The sequence below is a fragment of the Prionailurus bengalensis genome, chromosome E3 (genome assembly GCF_016509475.1).
Source record: "Prionailurus bengalensis isolate Pbe53 chromosome E3, Fcat_Pben_1.1_paternal_pri, whole genome shotgun sequence".
NCBI lineage: Eukaryota > Metazoa > Chordata > Mammalia > Carnivora > Felidae > Prionailurus > Prionailurus bengalensis.
The window spans coordinates 41214758-41230431 of NC_057357.1; the positions used below are offsets into that span (position 1 = coordinate 41214758).

Consider the following 15674-nt stretch of genomic DNA (forward strand, 5'->3'; position numbering starts at 1 on the left):
CAATCGCGTGGCCCGGACAGGAAAGAGCTCGGCGGGCTGGAAGAAGCGGTGTAAGCGGCCGTTGCTGGAAGTGCGCCAGGAGAGACGGAGGCCGGGAGTCTGCGGGTTATTCCTAGAGCGGTGGGGAGCCCTGTGGACTTAGACCAAAGAGTGGTACCTGGCAGCTGTGCGGGGCTCAGATCGGGGGGAACAAGGTGGGTCCAGGGGAGGAGAGTGAGGAAGGAGGTGGAGACGACTGCAGGGATTCGGGACTCGTTTAGGGATGGCTGGACTTGCTGGCGGAGAGTGAGCGCCAGCATCAAAAGACCAACCGCTGAGGCGGAACCGCGGGAACGCCCGGCAGCGCCTCTCCCACAGTTCGGGACCATCCTTCCGGCTGCACCAACTCGGGTCCCTCATCCGGAACGCTTGCGGTGAGGTGCCCGGTTCCGCTGAGGGGCCGACGAGCACGGACCACTTCCGGCGAGCAGGTGGGCGGGAAAGAGAAGGGCTGCTTCCGGCCCGGCGGTTCCGGCCAGGCCCGCCCGGCAGTTTTAGGCGATGGCTCCAGTGCCGGCGGAGGGAGAGGCTTCTCCGATCCCTCCAGCCGTGTTCCCGCGGCCTCCCCGGCCCCGCGCGCGCCACTCTCAGTGCTCCGCGCCGCCGGGGTCTCCTGCCTCCCGTCCGGCCAGACCCCTCAGGCTCTTTACACGGCTTGGCCCTTGAAGTCCCGTCGTTGGCCGCCGCGCCCCTCTGGCCCTTCCGCCTCTTCCCTGGAGGCCCTGAGACGGACTGTGGGGACTACTTCGCATCCTTGCAGGGACTGACTGACCGAAGGTCCAGTAACCACCCGGGTCTGACTGTTGAGGGATGGAGCGGGGACCAGGGCTGGCACTGACCGGGTAGTGTCTACCCACAAGTCAGACGTGTCTCCTGAGGGGCGGTGAACGGTCCTGGATTGGCTCCCCAAGACTGACCGGCCCAGGACTAAGCAGTTTGGGGGAACCCAACCAGGGTGGCGGGTCTGGACTGACAGGCCCCTCCTGGCTGACCAGGCCAGCCCACTTGACAGGCCTCGTGTCCCCACCCCCCCGGGCAGCCATGGAGAAGATGTCCCGAGTGACCACGGCCCTGGGTGGCAGTGCGCTGACGGGCCGCACCATGCACTGCCACCTGGACGCGCCGGCTAATGCCATCAGCGTGTGCCGTGACGCCGCCCAGGTGGTCGTGGCGGGCCGCAGCATCTTCAAGATCTACGCCATTGAGGACGAGCAGTTTGTGGAGAAGTTGAACCTGCGTGTGGGCCGCAAGCCCTCGCTCAACCTGAGCTGCGCCGACGTGGTCTGGCACCAGATGGATGAGAACCTGCTGGCCACGGCGGCCACCAACGGCGTGGTGGTCACGTGGAACCTGGGACGGCCGTCGCGCAACAAGCAGGACCAGCTGTTCACAGAGCACAAGCGCACGGTGAACAAAGTCTGCTTCCACCCCACTGAAGCCCACGTGCTGCTCAGCGGCTCCCAGGACGGCTTCATGAAGTGCTTCGACCTCCGCAGGAAGGACTCTGTCAGCACCTTCTCTGGTGAGGCCCTGGAGGCGGTCGGGCAGGTGGAGAAGGGCACCACGTGCATCCAGAGTCTTCAGGTGTGCTCCCCGAGAGCACTGCCAGAGTGGCTGAGGGTCAGCATGGGAGCAGGGGGCGTGGGACGAGGGAGAGCCTGAGCACACTGCGGCCAACCTGGGCCGCTGAGCGGACGCTTTGGTTTGCTGCCTCCTCTTTTCCTGCCTCAGAGCCCCGGGCCGCTTCACTGAAGGAAGCCACGTCCCCGTGGTCCTCAGCTCGGGTCCTCCAAGGTCCTCAGCTCGGGGATGAGAGGAGGCGGAGTATGCTGCCTGCCCCTGCCCCCCAAGTTCTTTTCCCAGCAGGCCCAGCTCCTCCGCCACTGGCTCAAGGCCAGCTGGCCCGTTCACCCTGATGAGACCAAGTGCGGCACAGGGCGGAGCCCTCGGTCGCCTCAGAGAACTGGGGGTCCTCCTAAAACACCTGAACTACCTGCGCTGTGCAAAAGCTGGAGTCTTTGAAGGCTCTTGGTGTGCTGGTCCAGGGGGGTGGATGTGGACGGTTAAGGTCTCCGGTCCCCGGAGCTGACCCGGCACTCCACCTCAAGGCGAAGGGATGGGGCCGAAGCTGGGGCACCCTCGGGGGAGTGCAGACAGCCCAACAACGCTCAGTGCTCTGATGGCCGGTCCGGAAGGCAGGCCACAGCTTTGTGCAAGGGCTCACGTCAGATGCAGGATCCAGGGAAAGTCGAGGTCGTGTTTCTGCTTCGGAAACCACATGATGCCTGGTATCCTGCTCCCTGACCTGATCTACCCGAGCTCCTCTGTGAAGCCTCTGCCCACCACCGCCCACCCTAGGCAGGCTTAGGGGTGTTTACTCCGCCTCCTAGGCTTCCCGGCCTTGGTCATGGGCAGCCATGTGACTGCAGTCCAGTCACTCCAAGGCTGCCACACCTGGCTGCCCTCTCTCCTGGAGCCTCCTGTGGGCTGGCTCTCTCACCTTCTCCCTCCATGGATGTCCACAGGCCAGTCTGAGAGTGTGCGGGACGTCCAGTTCAGCATCCGAGACTATTTCACCTTCGCCTCCACCTTTGAGAACGGCAACGTGCAGCTCTGGGACATTCGGCGGCCTGACCGCTGTGAGAGGATGTTCACAGCCCACAATGGACCTGTCTTCTGCTGCGACTGGCACCCTGAGGACAGGTGTGGGGAGGGGTGGGGGGGGGAGGGCAGTGGCAGTAGGGTGGGACGGATGGGCTCACGGAAGGGCTGCCTCAGAACCTGTGAGGCAGAGAGCGGGGAGCCCTCCCACCCCAGGAGAGGATGCTGAGGGTTTCACGGACCTATTGCAGGGGCTGGCTGGCCACAGGTGGGCGTGACAAGATGGTGAAGGTCTGGGACATGACCACGCACCGCGCCAAGGAGGTGCACTGCGTGCAAACCATCGCCTCGGTGGCTCGAGTCAAGTGGCGACCCGAGTGCCGCCACCACCTGGCCACCTGCTCCATGATGGTGGACCATAACATCTACGTGTGGGACGTGCGCCGGCCTTTCGTCCCGGCTGCCATGTTTGAGGAGCACCGCGATGTCACAACGGGCATCGCCTGGCGCCACCCACACGACCCCTCTTTCCTGCTCTCCGGCTCTAAGGACAGCACACTGTGCCAACACCTGTTCCGTGATGCCAGCCAGCCTGTTGAGCGCGCCAACCCCGAAGGCCTCTGCTATGGCCTCTTTGGGGACCTGGCCTTTGCTGCCAAGGAGAGCCTAGTGGCCGCTGAGTCTGGGCGCAAGCCCTACGCTGGTGATCGGCGCCACCCCATCTTCTTCAAGCGCAAGCTGGATCCTGCCGAGCCTTTTGTGGGCCTCGCCTCCAGTGCTCTGAGCGTCTTCGAGATAGAGCCTGGCAGTGGCAGCATGAGCTGGTTTGTGGACACGGCCGAGCGTTATGCCCTTGCTGGTCGGCCTCTGGCTGAGCTCTGTGACCACAATGCCAAAGTGGCTCGGGAGCTTGGCCGCAACCAGGTAGGTGGGGTGGCCCCAGAGGCCATGGGCTCCCAGGGGCCATGACCTTGGCGGTGCCTCCGACTGTTACATCCAAACCCTTTCAGGGATTTAGCACTCAGCTCTGGCTGCTCCCACCACCAGCTATCACCCTGGTAACAGGGTGCCCAGTGCCCTGCCGTGAGCCGGAGGCCAGTGCCGTCCTCTGGGTGCAGGTCTCGGGTGTTATGGGGTTCAAGTGCCCTCTTGAGGCTCGTTTTTGCTTTTGGATTTCCAAAGCTGTCCCCGCTCTGCAGAGGTGCATGCAGCCACTCTCGTCTCCCTGGGTCAGCAGGCTCATTTCCGTGTTGGCTGCCTTCAATTTCTGCTTTTGTCTATTCCCCTGTAGGAAGGAGGCTAGAATTTTTGCGTTTGGCATAGGCGTCAGTTTCCCCCGCTTGGGGTGGGCCAGGATGCTAGGTCCCTGGGGCAGCTGAACACTGAGAGGTTGTGATTCCATCTGGGTGTGGGGGGGTGGGGGGTGGGTGCTGCATGGGGCACCAGGGACCCAGGCTCCTTGTAAGTGCCTGGTGGCTGCTCCTAGGTGGCACAGACCTGGACCATGCTACGGATCATCTACTGTAGCCCTGGCCTGGCGCCTGCCACCAGCCTCAACCACAGCGTGGGCAAGGGCAGCTCTTGCGGCTTGCCACTTATGAACAGGTAGACGCCTGGGGGTGGCTCTCCACAGAGGGTGGGACCGTTGGAACCCATCTACCCATCAGCCCTCCCTGTCCCCAGTTTCAATCTGAAGGATATGGCCCCGGGGTTGGGCAGTGAGACCAGGCTGGACCGTAGCAAGGGTGACACACGGAGCGACACGGTGCTGCTTGACTCCTCAGCCACACTCATCACCAATGAGGGTAGGCTGAGGGGCGGGCAGGGGGTTGATGGGAGTGGGGCCAGGGCATCCCAGAACCAGCTGCCTCTGGAACGCCCACCCTCCCTTGCGGGCAGATAACGAAGAGACAGAGGGCAGCGATGTGCCTGCAGACTACCTGCTGGGCGACGTGGAGGGCGAGGAGGACGAGCTGTACCTGCTGGACCCGGAACACGCACACCGTGAGTGGGGGCCGGGAGAGTGGGGTTGGGAGGCAGGGCCGGAGGCTCAGACCCTGCCTTCCCTGCCCCTGCCTTGCAGCGGAGGAGCCCGAATATGTGCTGCCCCAGGAGGCCTTCCCGCTACGCCACGAGATCGTGGACACTCCACCTGGCCCCGAGCACCTGCAGGACAAGGCCGACTCGCCCCACGTGAGCGGCAGCGAGGCTGATGCGGCTTCCTCGGCTCCCATGGACTCCTCCTTCTCGCTCATCTCGGTATCACACGCCCTCTACGACAGCCGCCTGCCGCCCGACTTCTTCAGCGCCCTGGTGTGTGACATGCTGCGCTTCTACGCCGAGCAGGGCGATGTGCAGATGGCCGTGTCCGTGCTCATCGTGCTGGGTGAACGCGTGCGCAAGGACATCGACGAGCAGACCCAGGTGGGTGACCGGGTCTCCGGGAGGGCCTCCCTGCCACCCCCAGACCTGACCCCCCGCACGTCTGCCTTCACCTGCACCCGGCGCGCTCAGGGTGAAGCCCACAGCGCGCCCACCTCCCGGCCTCTTGCCTCCCTCCCCTCTCCGCACCGCCAGGAGCACTGGTACACGTCCTACATCGACCTGCTGCAGCGCTTCTGCCTCTGGAACGTGTCCAACCAGGTGGTCAAGCTCAGCACCAGCCGCGCCGTCAGCTGCCTCAACCAGGCCTCCACCACCCTGCACGTCAACTGCAGCCACTGCAAGCGGCCCATGAGCAGCCGTGGCTGGGTCTGTGACCGGTGCCACCGCTGCGCCAGCATGTGTGCTGTCTGCCACCACGTGGTCAAGGGTCTGTTCGTGTGGTGCCAGGGCTGCAGTCACGGCGGCCACCTGCAGCACATCATGAAGTGGCTGGAGGGCAGCTCCCACTGCCCTGCGGGCTGCGGCCACCTGTGCGAGTACTCGTGACCCATCTGCGCTGGGCCTGGGGTGGGTGGGGCTGGGCGTGCGAACCAAATAAAGGACGCGGGAGCCGCAGTCTGAGGCTGCCTGTCACCCCATCGTGCCGCCGCCGACGGCCGGGTTAGTTTTTCCGCGCTGTGCGACCGGGGTGGGTAGGTGACCTCATCGCCATGGGAACTGGCGGGGGGCGTGGCCCTAGCCCGGGTCGGGTGGCCTTCGCTCCGCCTTCGAAAACACCCTTCCTTCCGGGGCGGGCCAAAAGAAGGTGCTTCCGGGCCGTTGCCGCGACGACGGAGCTCCCGCCATGCCTCGCGGCGGCGGGCTAATGGCGTCGGGGGCGCGGCTGCAGTTACTGCTCGCGCTCTGGACACTGGCGGGCCCGGCCCGGCCGGTGGCCGCGGACGCGGGCGACGGAGGGTGGTGAGCGGCGGGGGTCCGGGCGCGCGGTGGGGCCCGGGCGCGCGGTGGGGCCCGGGGCGCGCGGTGGGGCGGGGGTGCTGATCAGCTGTGCCCGCAGGCAGCGACGCGGGCCTGGGGCGGCGGCGGCGGCGGTGGCGGAGGAGGAGCGCTGTGCCGTGGAGCGTCGGGCCGACCTTAGCTACTCCGAGTTCGTGCAGCAGTACGTCCCCCCTACCCCGCCCCGGAGCGCCGATATCGCGCCCTTTCTGGCCCGCCCGTCCTCCCTGATCTCCCAAGATCTATTTGAACTAACGCTGGAGTGGGCAGGCGCGGGTCAGACTTGGCCGTGACTCTTGCCCCTTCTAGCTACGCCTTCTCCAGACCCGTCATCCTCCAGAGGCTCACAGACAACTCGGTGAGTGCTGGCGCCCCTCCTGGCCACTTTCCGCCCTTGCTGGGCCCAGCCCTTGAGTCTTCTCCCCACCCCCTTAGAGGTTCCGGGCCCTGTGCTCCCGAGAAAAGCTGCTGGCCTCGTTCGGGGACAGCGTGGTACGGCTGAGCACTGCCAACACCTACTCCTACCGGAAAGGTGAGCTGCCCCACCCTGCCTGCCAGCATCTTGCGGGCGGCCCCAGCGAGTCCTGACCAGCCCCTTTCCCGCAGTGGACCTGCCCTTCCAGGAGTATGTGGAGCACCTGTTACACCCCCAGGATCCTGCCTCCTTGGGCAACGGTGAGTGGGCTTTGGTCGGCCCTGGGGTGGGGTCGGAGGGGATAGGGGCATTGGAAGTACTCGGGTGCCAAAATCCCTGCGTGTCCTGTGTTCTTTGCTGGCAGACACTTTGTATTTCTTTGGGGACAATAATTTCAGCGAATGGGCATCACTTTTCCAGCACTATTCCCCACCCCCATTCAGCCTGTTGGGTACCACAGCTGCTTACAGCTTTGGAGTTGCAGGTGGGTACCCTGCAGGAGCAGAGGGCATGGGAGAGAGGGAGGGGGTGGGGACTACAGGCTGGGTTTGGTTAGCGACTGCCGGTAACTCCACAGGAGCTGGTTCTGGGGTGCCTTTCCACTGGCACGGGCCCGGCTTCTCAGAGGTGGTCTACGGCCGCAAGGTCAGCACAGGATGGGGGCTGAGGCTTGGGGCTCGCTGACTGCAACACAGAGTGACCTTGCTGCTCCGCCCCCAGCGCTGGTTCCTGTACCCCCCCGAGAAGACACCGGAGTTCCACCCCAACAAGACCACACTGGCCTGGCTTCAGGACGTGTACCCAGCCCTGGCACCATCGGAGAGACCCCTGGAGTGCACCGTCCAGGCTGGCGAGGTCAGTAGGTGACGACAGGAAGGGGCCTCCAGGCTGGACCAGCTGCCACTAATTAATTTCTGTGCCCCGCCTCCGTCCCCCACCAGGTGCTGTATTTCCCTGACCGATGGTGGCACGCCACACTAAACCTGGACACCAGTGTTTTCATCTCCACCTTCCTCAGCTAGCCAGAGTGGGCGGCTGGTGAGACCAGCACACACCAGCACACGCCCCCGTTAGTGCTCACAGATTTTATTACAGGACAGTGGTGGCGGCAGCCCACCCTCACCTGCTGTTTCTGGCCCAGACAGGTGGAGGTGGGGTTCATGGTCCAGCAGCGAAACTGATGAGGGTGGGGGTGGGGACACTGGGGCAGGGATCTAGGGACACAAACTATGTACAGGGACTGGGAGCTACTGCCCCAAGGCCCTCCTGGGCCAGGATAGTAGGCAAGGCGGGCTGCCCTTGCACTCGCCCGGCCTCAGTAGTCCTCCACCCAGCCGTTCTCAGAGATGAACGCATCAATGACCTCTTTCATGGCCAGGTTCGGGATGAGCTGTTCCTGGGTCAGGGGGCTCCGGGTGACAGGGTCAAAGTGACCCACACGCTGCAGTGTGCAGTGACAACAGGGTCAGAAAGTGCTCAGTGCTTATGGGTCCTGCTCCCAACACACGTGGGCCCTCACCTGCAGGTGCTCCTCGATGTCCTTGCGGTCGTAGGTGATGCCACTGGGTGTGATGCACGGCTCCCGCATGAGCTCAAAGCTGATCTTGCCGCACAGGTAGTCGGGGATGTCTCGCTTCTACAGCACAGACAGTCCAGTCATGCACCAGGAAGGGGACGCCGCTCCGATGCCTGCTCCCCAGTGCCAGAGGACCTACCCGGGCTTACCTTTCTTTTCTCATCCACCTGGGAGAAAAGCTCATCCATGTCTGCTAAGTACTTGTCCTGCAAAGAAGCAAGCAGCTACGCATGGGCCAGACGCCCCATCCCCCTTCCCCAGGCACAGGCCCCCTCCCACCACAGGCACGCGGTCTGGCGCACACCCACACACGGGCCGGGGCACCCTCACGTGCTTGGCCTCGATGCAGGCCTGCTGGGCCCGGATGTGGCTGTCGTCCTCATCACCCTCGTGGTTCCTCTGGCACTCTTCCAGCTCCCTGGGGGTCAGCCAGGAGCTAGTCAGAAATGGGTCTGGCCAGGAGAGGCCACACTCCACCCACCCCTTGTTCAGGTTTCATTTCCCTCCATCTCCTGCTCGCCTGTGTTGGCCTTCAATAAACACTCGTGTTCTTGGCTCCGAATTAGCCCGAGAGTGCTGACTTGAGGGGGGTGGGGGGCACGCGGAGCCTGCCGCTTGCACAGCTCACCTCTCCCGCTCGGCCACAATAAGCCGGGTGAGGTAGGAGTGCAGCTCGTTCTCCTGGTGGATGCGCCGCTCCTCAATGCTGTTCCAGCGCTTCTTCTTGGCGATGCGCAGGGCACTAGGGATGTCATCCCCAAAGTTGAGCCGCTGCTCCTTGGCGAGGTTGTAGGCTGGGGGGAGAGGGGCTTCAGGTCACCTGGCCAGACTATCCACCTGGTCCCAGGCACCCCTACAACCTAATAACCAGTAGGCCCACCTCGCTGCAGGTTGGCAATGGCCTCATCGTAGCTCTCCATCTCTAGCTGGCATTGTCCCAGGAAGAAGTGTGCCTTCACAGACTGCCCGTCCAGCTCCAGGGCCCGCCGACAGTCTGCTAGGGCCTGCTCGTGCTGCTGCATCTTCAGGTAGCACAATGCCCGGTTGGTGTAGTACACTGCCACCAGAGGATTCCGGGTCTGGGGACCAAGGCCGGGCCAGCCAGCATGAGGAAGTGAGCTCTGCGCGCCCCCCTCCGTCCTAAACCCTATCCCAGTTTGGAACCCACGGCGAGAATCAAGACACCAGAAATTTCTCAGTTTCAAAGCTCCTGCATGCTAAAGATTAGTGGAGGGTGCGCTCCCGGTCCCAAGGCCTGCCTGAGCCCACCTTCTTGCCTCCCACGAAATGTTGCCGAGATAAATTTCCGAGCCCTGTGGAGATCCCCAGCTTTGGGCCTGGAGTTCTCAAGGAACAGGGATCCCTCGTCCGCTGCCCGGGAACCTCAAGCACCCTGAAGCCCCACTCGCCATACTTCTCCAGCAAGCAGCACTGGCTGGAGAGCAGCGGCCTTGACACCTTTGGAATAAGAGCATCGCTAAACTCTCAGGGCCCAAACGTCCGCGCGTACGAGCCAGGACCCATCGAAGGCCCGGGGCCCGAAGTCGGGGCCCCGCCCCCTCCCCTGGCCCGGTCGCAGATCCCCTCCCCGGCGCGGGTGCACTCACGATGGCGCGGCCGTAGCAGGCCGCCGCCTCCGGGTACTTGCGGCCCACGAAGAGCCGGTTGCCCTGCTCCTTGAGCTCTTGCGCGCTCGGGCTTTTTTCGGGGCTTCCGCCGCCGGCGCCCAGCCGCGCGCCGCCTTCCTTCTCCTCCTTGCCCTTCATGGCGCCGCGCGGCACAGCCTGGGCTCAGCTCCCAGGCTCCGCGTCTGGCCCACCCAGCGCCCGCAGCCCGAGCCCGCAGCCCGAGCCCGCGATCCGCTCGGGCCCGGTCCAGCGATCCGCCACCGGAACTTCCGGCCGCGGTGGGCGGGGACGCGTGTGCGTCCGACGGGCTGCGGGGGTGGGGCCGGCTGGAGCATGCGCTCGAGGCAAAGCGACCCGCGACTTCTGAAGGCTACGGAAGCGTCAAGAGTAACCGGGGCTGATGTCAGCCCCGCCCCGCCGAGGCCCCGCCCCGCGCGTGAACAGGGCGGCCGTCCGCGGGCAGTGGGGCCTGAGGCCTCCAGCCGCCCGGCCGTGGTCCCGGCGCTCCACGGCGTGGTGCTGCGGGCGCGCGGGGACCGCCAGAGCGGCTCGAGGCCCTGGGCCGATGGTAGGGCGGACCACTCCCGATGCCCGAGTCTCCGTCACCGCCCTTCCCCAGGTGTCGAGAGGAGTGTCCGCGGCCACCGAGGGCCGAGCGGAGAAGCACGTGACACGGGACGAACTGGAGCGGCTGCCGGCGTGCAAGCGGGTGGTGAGGGCTTCCCACGTGTGGGGCGGGGCCTCGCGGCGTGGGGGCGGGCCCCCCGGGTGAGGTCCACCACCCGTGACCCCCAACCCGATCTGCCCCGATCTGGCCGCGGAGGGGCCGCTGCCCGAGCTGGTGGTGCAGCGCTCGGCCGGCGCCCTCCGCCTCCAGGCCGACGTGCGGGCAGCCCTCACGGAATTGTGGGCCTCGCGACTGTCTCGGGTTAGTCGGGAGAGCTGGGCGCCCTGGCGGGGTCGCGAGACCGGGCGTGTTAGTGACCCTGTCTGTAAAGTGAGCCCAGGGCCACGTCCATGACACTTGGGGATCCCTAGGAACGGCAGCCCTACGCCGAGGTCGTCCAGACGCTGGCGGGGCATGAGGGCTGCCCCTTCACTGCCCATAACCGTCCTGGCTGCGGGAGCTCCAGAGGCGGTAGCCTTCACGTCCGAAGGCCGCAGTGGCCGCAGTGCCGGGCCAGCCAGCGCTGCAGTACGCCCACAAGCCCTAAGTGTTGCACCTGAGCCGGAAGGCAGGGAGGGCATCCCATCCAAGGCCCTGGTCAGGCTGGCGAATGCAGGGCTGTACAGCATAGACTGGCCAGCATCCCGGGGCCCCAAACTGCCCCTGCCCCTCCCTAGATAGTACCTGAGGGCTGTGGACCCCTCACCGTGTGCAGACAGCACTACGGACGTGGGCTGTGGGGCAGAAGCTGTGCCCAGACCTTGGCCCCAGCCCGGCCACCTGATGACACCGTGCCAGCCAAGAAGTGCAGGATTCAGGCCGAGTGAACTTGGGTGTGGCCCAGGGCCTGCACCTGCCCGGTAACCTCAGGCCACAGGTTTCTCTGGGTGTGAGCTGGCCAAGGAGGAGGCTGGCTGCTGCAGGAACTCAATAAACGCTTGCTGAACTCTCATCTGACTGTGAGGACCACCCCACTCCCCACTCCCACCTGCCCCCCGCTACACAGCATACGAGTGCAGAAGAGTGAGGGAGGAGCCCAAGCTGTCCACATGGAGGGAAAGGCCCTTACGGTCTGCTCAGCGAGTGGGAAGGAGGCCAGGCCCGCCCTCAGAGCCCTGGTGCAGCCACCTGGTGCTGTGTAAAATATTTATTCGTTTTCCAAAAAGGCTCAGACCGCAAATCGTGGTGGGGAGGCTGGGGCAGGGTCTCCTCCAGGGCCACACTTGGGGACCTCCACTGCCTGGCCAGGCAGTCCTACCTCCCCAGGCCTGGGAGGGGGTGGCCAGGGCTGATGTAAGGCTTGGCCTGGACACCATGGGCTACAGGACCCACCAGTCCCCACGGAGGACAAGCAGTCTTGAGATGTACATTCACAGAGGACGGACACGCGGGCTCGCCCGGTGGCCGGCCCACACACGCCCGCACCCTGGCCTGTGTGGCCCTGAGGAGCCCGTCAGGGTGGTGGGGGGATGTGGGCGCCTAGCAGGTCATAGGCGAAGACGTTCCAGAAGATGGCGAAGAGCAGGAAAGTGCCGTAGGCAAGCAGCACCACCCACCAGCCGCACTGGTCCCGAAGTCGCTCCTCATAGCTGCGCAGGATGGTCAGACCCATGCTGACCCCGACCACTGCACCTGCCAGGTGTGCCATGAAGCTGGGCTGTGGGCCTGAGGCAGGCAGTGGTGGGGAAAAGCGGAGCCACACGGCCCGGCCCACCTCGGAGCTCACTGCAGAGAAAGGCAGCAGGTGGGAGGCACCCTGGCCTTAGGCTGAGGCCCCCCAGCCCCCTGACCCCCTACTTACTGCACACCAAGGCCAGCACCATCCTCAGCAGCTTGTAGGGACACCTCATCCCAGCCCAGTTCTGATGGAGCGTGAGACAGAGGCTGTGAGACAGGCCTCGTGGGCCCCTCCCCACGCCCGCCCCGCAGTCCGCCCTATTACCATGACGACGTTGGCCAGGTGTGCCGAGCACAAGGCGTAGACCCCACCAGAGCCCCCCACCACAGGGGCCCGCATGTCGGTAATGGAGACAGTCAGGGAGCCTGTGTGAGCAAAGGGAGAGCAGTGAGGGTGAGGCTCACCAGTGGCAAGGCCAGGGGGCACGTGCCTGCCTCACCTGCCAGCACGCCGGCCAGGTAGAGCAGGCTGATGCGGAGCAGACCGTGCACCATCTCCAAGGGCACCCCGATCATCAGCTGCAGGAGCGCGTTGAACCCCAGCTGCTCCAGGCTGGCCGTGTGGGTGTAAACAGATGTGAAGGCAGCGGTCAGGCCACCAGCCCCGGCCTCGAGGGCCTGAGTCCTCCTGACGCCCTCGGAGAGATGCCAGAGGCGGGCCCGGACTCACCCAACGTGCATGAACATGTAGGTGAGGAAGCGCCAGGCTCGAGCACGGTGGCCGGGATGGTACACGAGGGGGCTCTTCATGTACTCAGGGTGGTAGGTCTGCAGCACCCATTTGTTGAGACGGGCCCCGTAGCACAGGAACACGATGATCTGGGAGACAGAGGAGTTAGGGCCAGGCGAGGCCAGGCGCGGGGGCGGTTCCCAGAGTGGTGGACAGGTGGGCACACCTGGGCAAGGGTGACCGAGGCCATAAACACGGGGGGTGGGCAGCTGCGGTGCCGGTAGAAGTACCAGTGCCGGTCCACCTCCCGGGGCAGGATCTCGTAGGCGACGTAGCGCACAAACCGCTTGTAGACGCCCAGGCCTGGCTCATCCAGCAGCCCGTCCCGGGGCAGGGCCCTCTGTCCGTTGGCGATGGCCCGCTTAAAGCTGCTTGAGCGTTTACTGCTGATCTGGGCGGTGGGGGGGGGGGGGGGGGGCCCTAAGCACGGGCCACCGTACTCCCCGCCCACCCACCCCTAGCCACCCTGCCCCCTTGCCCCCACCCAGCTTCTGGCAGAGTCTGAGGCCCTGCCCCAAGTGCACACCCCTCCCTGGTGGGAAGGGCAGGGAGTGAGGGCTGCCTGCCCACCCCACTTTGGCCAGGGCACTGTGCCTGTCAAGGCCTGGGCCCGTACCCTTGCTGTTTGCCCGTTATGGCACTGACCAGGTCCACCAGCTCCTGGTAGCAGACCTGGCCCCGCTCGTTGCTCTGGGCCAAGGCCACCAGCATGTCCAGCTTGGCTGGGTCCAGAGGCAGCTCATGGCTGTGCACCAGGCCAGTGAAGGTGTCCGCACCGATGAAACCTGTGTTCTCAGGGTCCAGCTGCTGGGGTGGGGTGGGGGGGGGGGCGCCGGCCAAGGCTTGAGGGTGGGTCAGGCCAGCTGGGAGAGGCAGGCTCCAAGCACCCTGAGACCAGACCTCTGTACCCACGTAGTCCCCGGAGCCGCCAGGACACCAGTGCCTGGGTCCCAGGCCTTCAGCTCCTACAGCTCTTAGGGGCCTCCCCGCCTCATTTCTGCCCTGCCCATCCTCCTGGAAGGATAGGACCAAGGTCTGAGCACAATCTCCCTCCCTCCTGTACCTCCCCAGGCTCCCTGGTCTGGCTGGCCCTCTCCTGGGGTCTCACGCAGGGGGGGCCGAGGTCGTGGGGGAGGGGGCTTGAGAGGCTAGGCGCCAAGCGGGGGCTCGACCGCGGCTCTCTGGGAGCTCCGTCGCCTCGGCGCAACCCAACGTTGGGCCGAGGGCTGCGGCGGGGGCGGTGCCGGCGCCCCCCACCCACCCCACGCACCTGCTCCTGGATAAGCTGCAGCAGCGAGCTCCTGTCCATAGAGCCAGGCGGGGCCGGGGGCCGGGGTCGGCGGCCGCGGCCGGAAGGGGCTGCTCTGCGGAGGACTCCGCTCCGCCCCGGCCCGCCCGCTCCGCCCGCTCCGTTCGGCGCCGCGTCACCGAGCCAGAGCCGCCCGCCCCCGCGTGCACGCTGCCGCCGCCCGCCCCGCCACGCGCGGCCGGGACACGCGCGCGCCCTGCCTGCGGACGCGCCGCAGGCAGGAACAGCCGCGACCGGAGCTGGGGTCTCGCCGCCACGCTTGCTGCCGTCCCGTTCTGGGGCCGCTTGTTAACGCGGGGAAGCGACTGGGAAACTGAGTCACAGGGCAGCGTCCAGATCCCTCCCTCGCGCGCCCCTCTGCTTGGGGCCTCAGCGCTGAAGCCACCTCCTCGGGGAAGCCTTCCTGACCACCGCACTGCCTGAGTCCTTACCAGGCCAGGGCTCCCTTGAAGGTGCCGGCAGGCCCGCCAGACACGCTTGCTCCCAGGCGTTAAGAACGCACCACAGCCCCTCCGTGTGGGAACCAAGTCCAACAGGGCAACTAGCGGGAGTCGGGGAGGCTCAGTGCGGCTGTCCTTGCTCAGCCCGTGGAGGCTGAGCCCCAGCACCCATCTGGGCCTGGAGGCCCCTGACCACTCTTGCAGCCGCGATGCTGCAAGGCAGGACCTCCAGTTCCAGTTCACTGGGAGCCGAGACAGACCCATGGGCATTGGGGCAGAGCCCCCAACACACGAGGCTGCAGCTGGCTAGGAAAGGTCGCTACTTTGTGGGGACGGCCAGTAGAGCCCTCTAGCAATAGAGGTGACAGAGACCAAAGGAATGTGTCATCATAGCAACCCCAGTGGCTAGAAAGAGCATCCTGCCCCACCCTAAGGCAGGTGAGAGCTGCCCCCGTGGGCCAGCGGGCCGGGAGGCTGCCAGGGATGTTGGAAGGACAATTTCAGAGTCAACCCCAGACCCTTCAGCAGGCCTGAGCCTCCCCGTGGAGCAGCAAGCCCCCCCCCCCCCCCAACTCCTGCAAAGAGCATTTTGGGACTTGGGGAAGGTGTCTCTCAGGACTGCGATGGCAGGAAGGGCACCTTGCCACACCACAGGCTCGCTGCTCCAGACCCAGAACACATACCGAGTGAACACCTAAGAAGTGCTGAAGCCCAGCCCTAAGCCGGGCCCCCCCACCCCCAGCCCTGCAGGCTGGGGTCTCTGGCTGTCCCCTGCCCAGGGAAAAGGGCAGAGGCCTCTGGTCAGGGCCTGAGGAAACCGGGCAGATACCCCAGGCTGGGGCCGGACCACACCAGAAGGGCGACATCTGGGCAGGCCCCGTCCCACCGCAGAGTCCCCCATCTTCCATACACCACAGCCTCGCTAACTAACAGGATGGTCAGACTGGGGGCGGGGGTGGGGAGGCAGTGCTGCGGGGCACACCGGCCCTGGGGCGGGGCATCAGGAGGCTCTCAGGTAGCAGATCCCCTCAGGCCAGCATGGACCTTGAAGGGTGCAGAGGCTCGTAAGCTGCAGCTGGGCTGTGAATGAGACCCCAGAGTGGGCCCCAGACCTGGAGGAGGCGTGGGAGCCAGTGGTGAGCTTTCAAGCCCATGCGAGACAAAGGACACGTTTTAGCGGATTCAAGAAAATCTGTCTTCCGAAAGCAGGA

At 65.5% G+C, this 15674-nt stretch overlaps 4 protein-coding genes across 14 annotated transcripts; 2 read left to right on the forward strand and 2 right to left on the reverse strand.

Annotated features, from left to right (window-relative positions):
• The first annotated feature begins 440 nt into the window (after window positions 1-440).
• Window positions 441-5660, forward strand: WDR24 (WD repeat domain 24). Its single transcript, XM_043561094.1, has 8 exons — window positions 441-1561; window positions 2565-2742; window positions 2892-3564; window positions 4127-4245; window positions 4324-4445; window positions 4540-4644; window positions 4724-5064; window positions 5218-5660. Exons 1-8 carry the CDS (start codon window positions 1081-1083, stop codon window positions 5569-5571), a joined length of 2373 nt encoding a protein of 790 aa, XP_043417029.1. The 5' UTR covers window positions 441-1080; the 3' UTR covers window positions 5572-5660.
• A 189-nt stretch (window positions 5661-5849) lies between these two features.
• On the forward strand, window positions 5850-8130 carry JMJD8 (jumonji domain containing 8). Of its 3 annotated transcripts, none has more exons than XM_043561114.1 (10): window positions 5850-5985; window positions 6083-6184; window positions 6331-6379; window positions 6457-6553; window positions 6628-6696; window positions 6801-6920; window positions 6993-7081; window positions 7157-7291; window positions 7378-7505; window positions 8052-8130. In XM_043561114.1, the coding sequence occupies exons 1-9, from the start codon at window positions 5870-5872 to the stop codon at window positions 7456-7458; spliced, it is 858 nt and encodes a 285-aa protein (XP_043417049.1). In that variant the 5' UTR covers window positions 5850-5869; the 3' UTR covers window positions 7459-7505; window positions 8052-8130. The 3 variants fall into 3 exon arrangements, with proteins under 3 accessions (XP_043417049.1, XP_043417048.1, XP_043417050.1); XM_043561113.1 differs by having other exon boundaries at window positions 7378-7474; XM_043561115.1 differs by having other exon boundaries at window positions 7014-7081; window positions 7378-7474.
• On the reverse strand, window positions 7507-10080 carry STUB1 (STIP1 homology and U-box containing protein 1). The gene is made up of 7 exons (XM_043561111.1): window positions 9620-10080; window positions 8893-9091; window positions 8641-8806; window positions 8343-8430; window positions 8162-8218; window positions 7956-8072; window positions 7507-7877 (listed from the first exon to the last, which is right to left on the reverse strand). Exons 1-7 carry the CDS (start codon window positions 9776-9778, stop codon window positions 7752-7754), a joined length of 912 nt encoding a protein of 303 aa, XP_043417046.1. The 5' UTR covers window positions 9779-10080; the 3' UTR covers window positions 7507-7751.
• A 1359-nt stretch (window positions 10081-11439) lies between these two features.
• On the reverse strand, window positions 11440-14139 carry RHBDL1 (rhomboid like 1). Of its 9 annotated transcripts, none has more exons than XM_043561102.1 (8): window positions 13985-14139; window positions 13360-13521; window positions 12881-13105; window positions 12655-12803; window positions 12425-12537; window positions 12250-12350; window positions 12109-12169; window positions 11440-12032 (listed from the first exon to the last, which is right to left on the reverse strand). In XM_043561102.1, the coding sequence occupies exons 1-8, from the start codon at window positions 14021-14023 to the stop codon at window positions 11761-11763; spliced, it is 1122 nt and encodes a 373-aa protein (XP_043417037.1). In that variant the 5' UTR covers window positions 14024-14139; the 3' UTR covers window positions 11440-11760. The 9 variants fall into 9 exon arrangements, with proteins under 9 accessions (XP_043417037.1, XP_043417042.1, XP_043417041.1 ...); XM_043561107.1 differs by having other exon boundaries at window positions 11440-11939; window positions 13360-13518; window positions 13985-14131; XM_043561106.1 differs by having other exon boundaries at window positions 11440-11939; window positions 13985-14131.
• Window positions 14140-15674: the final 1535 nt, after the last annotated feature.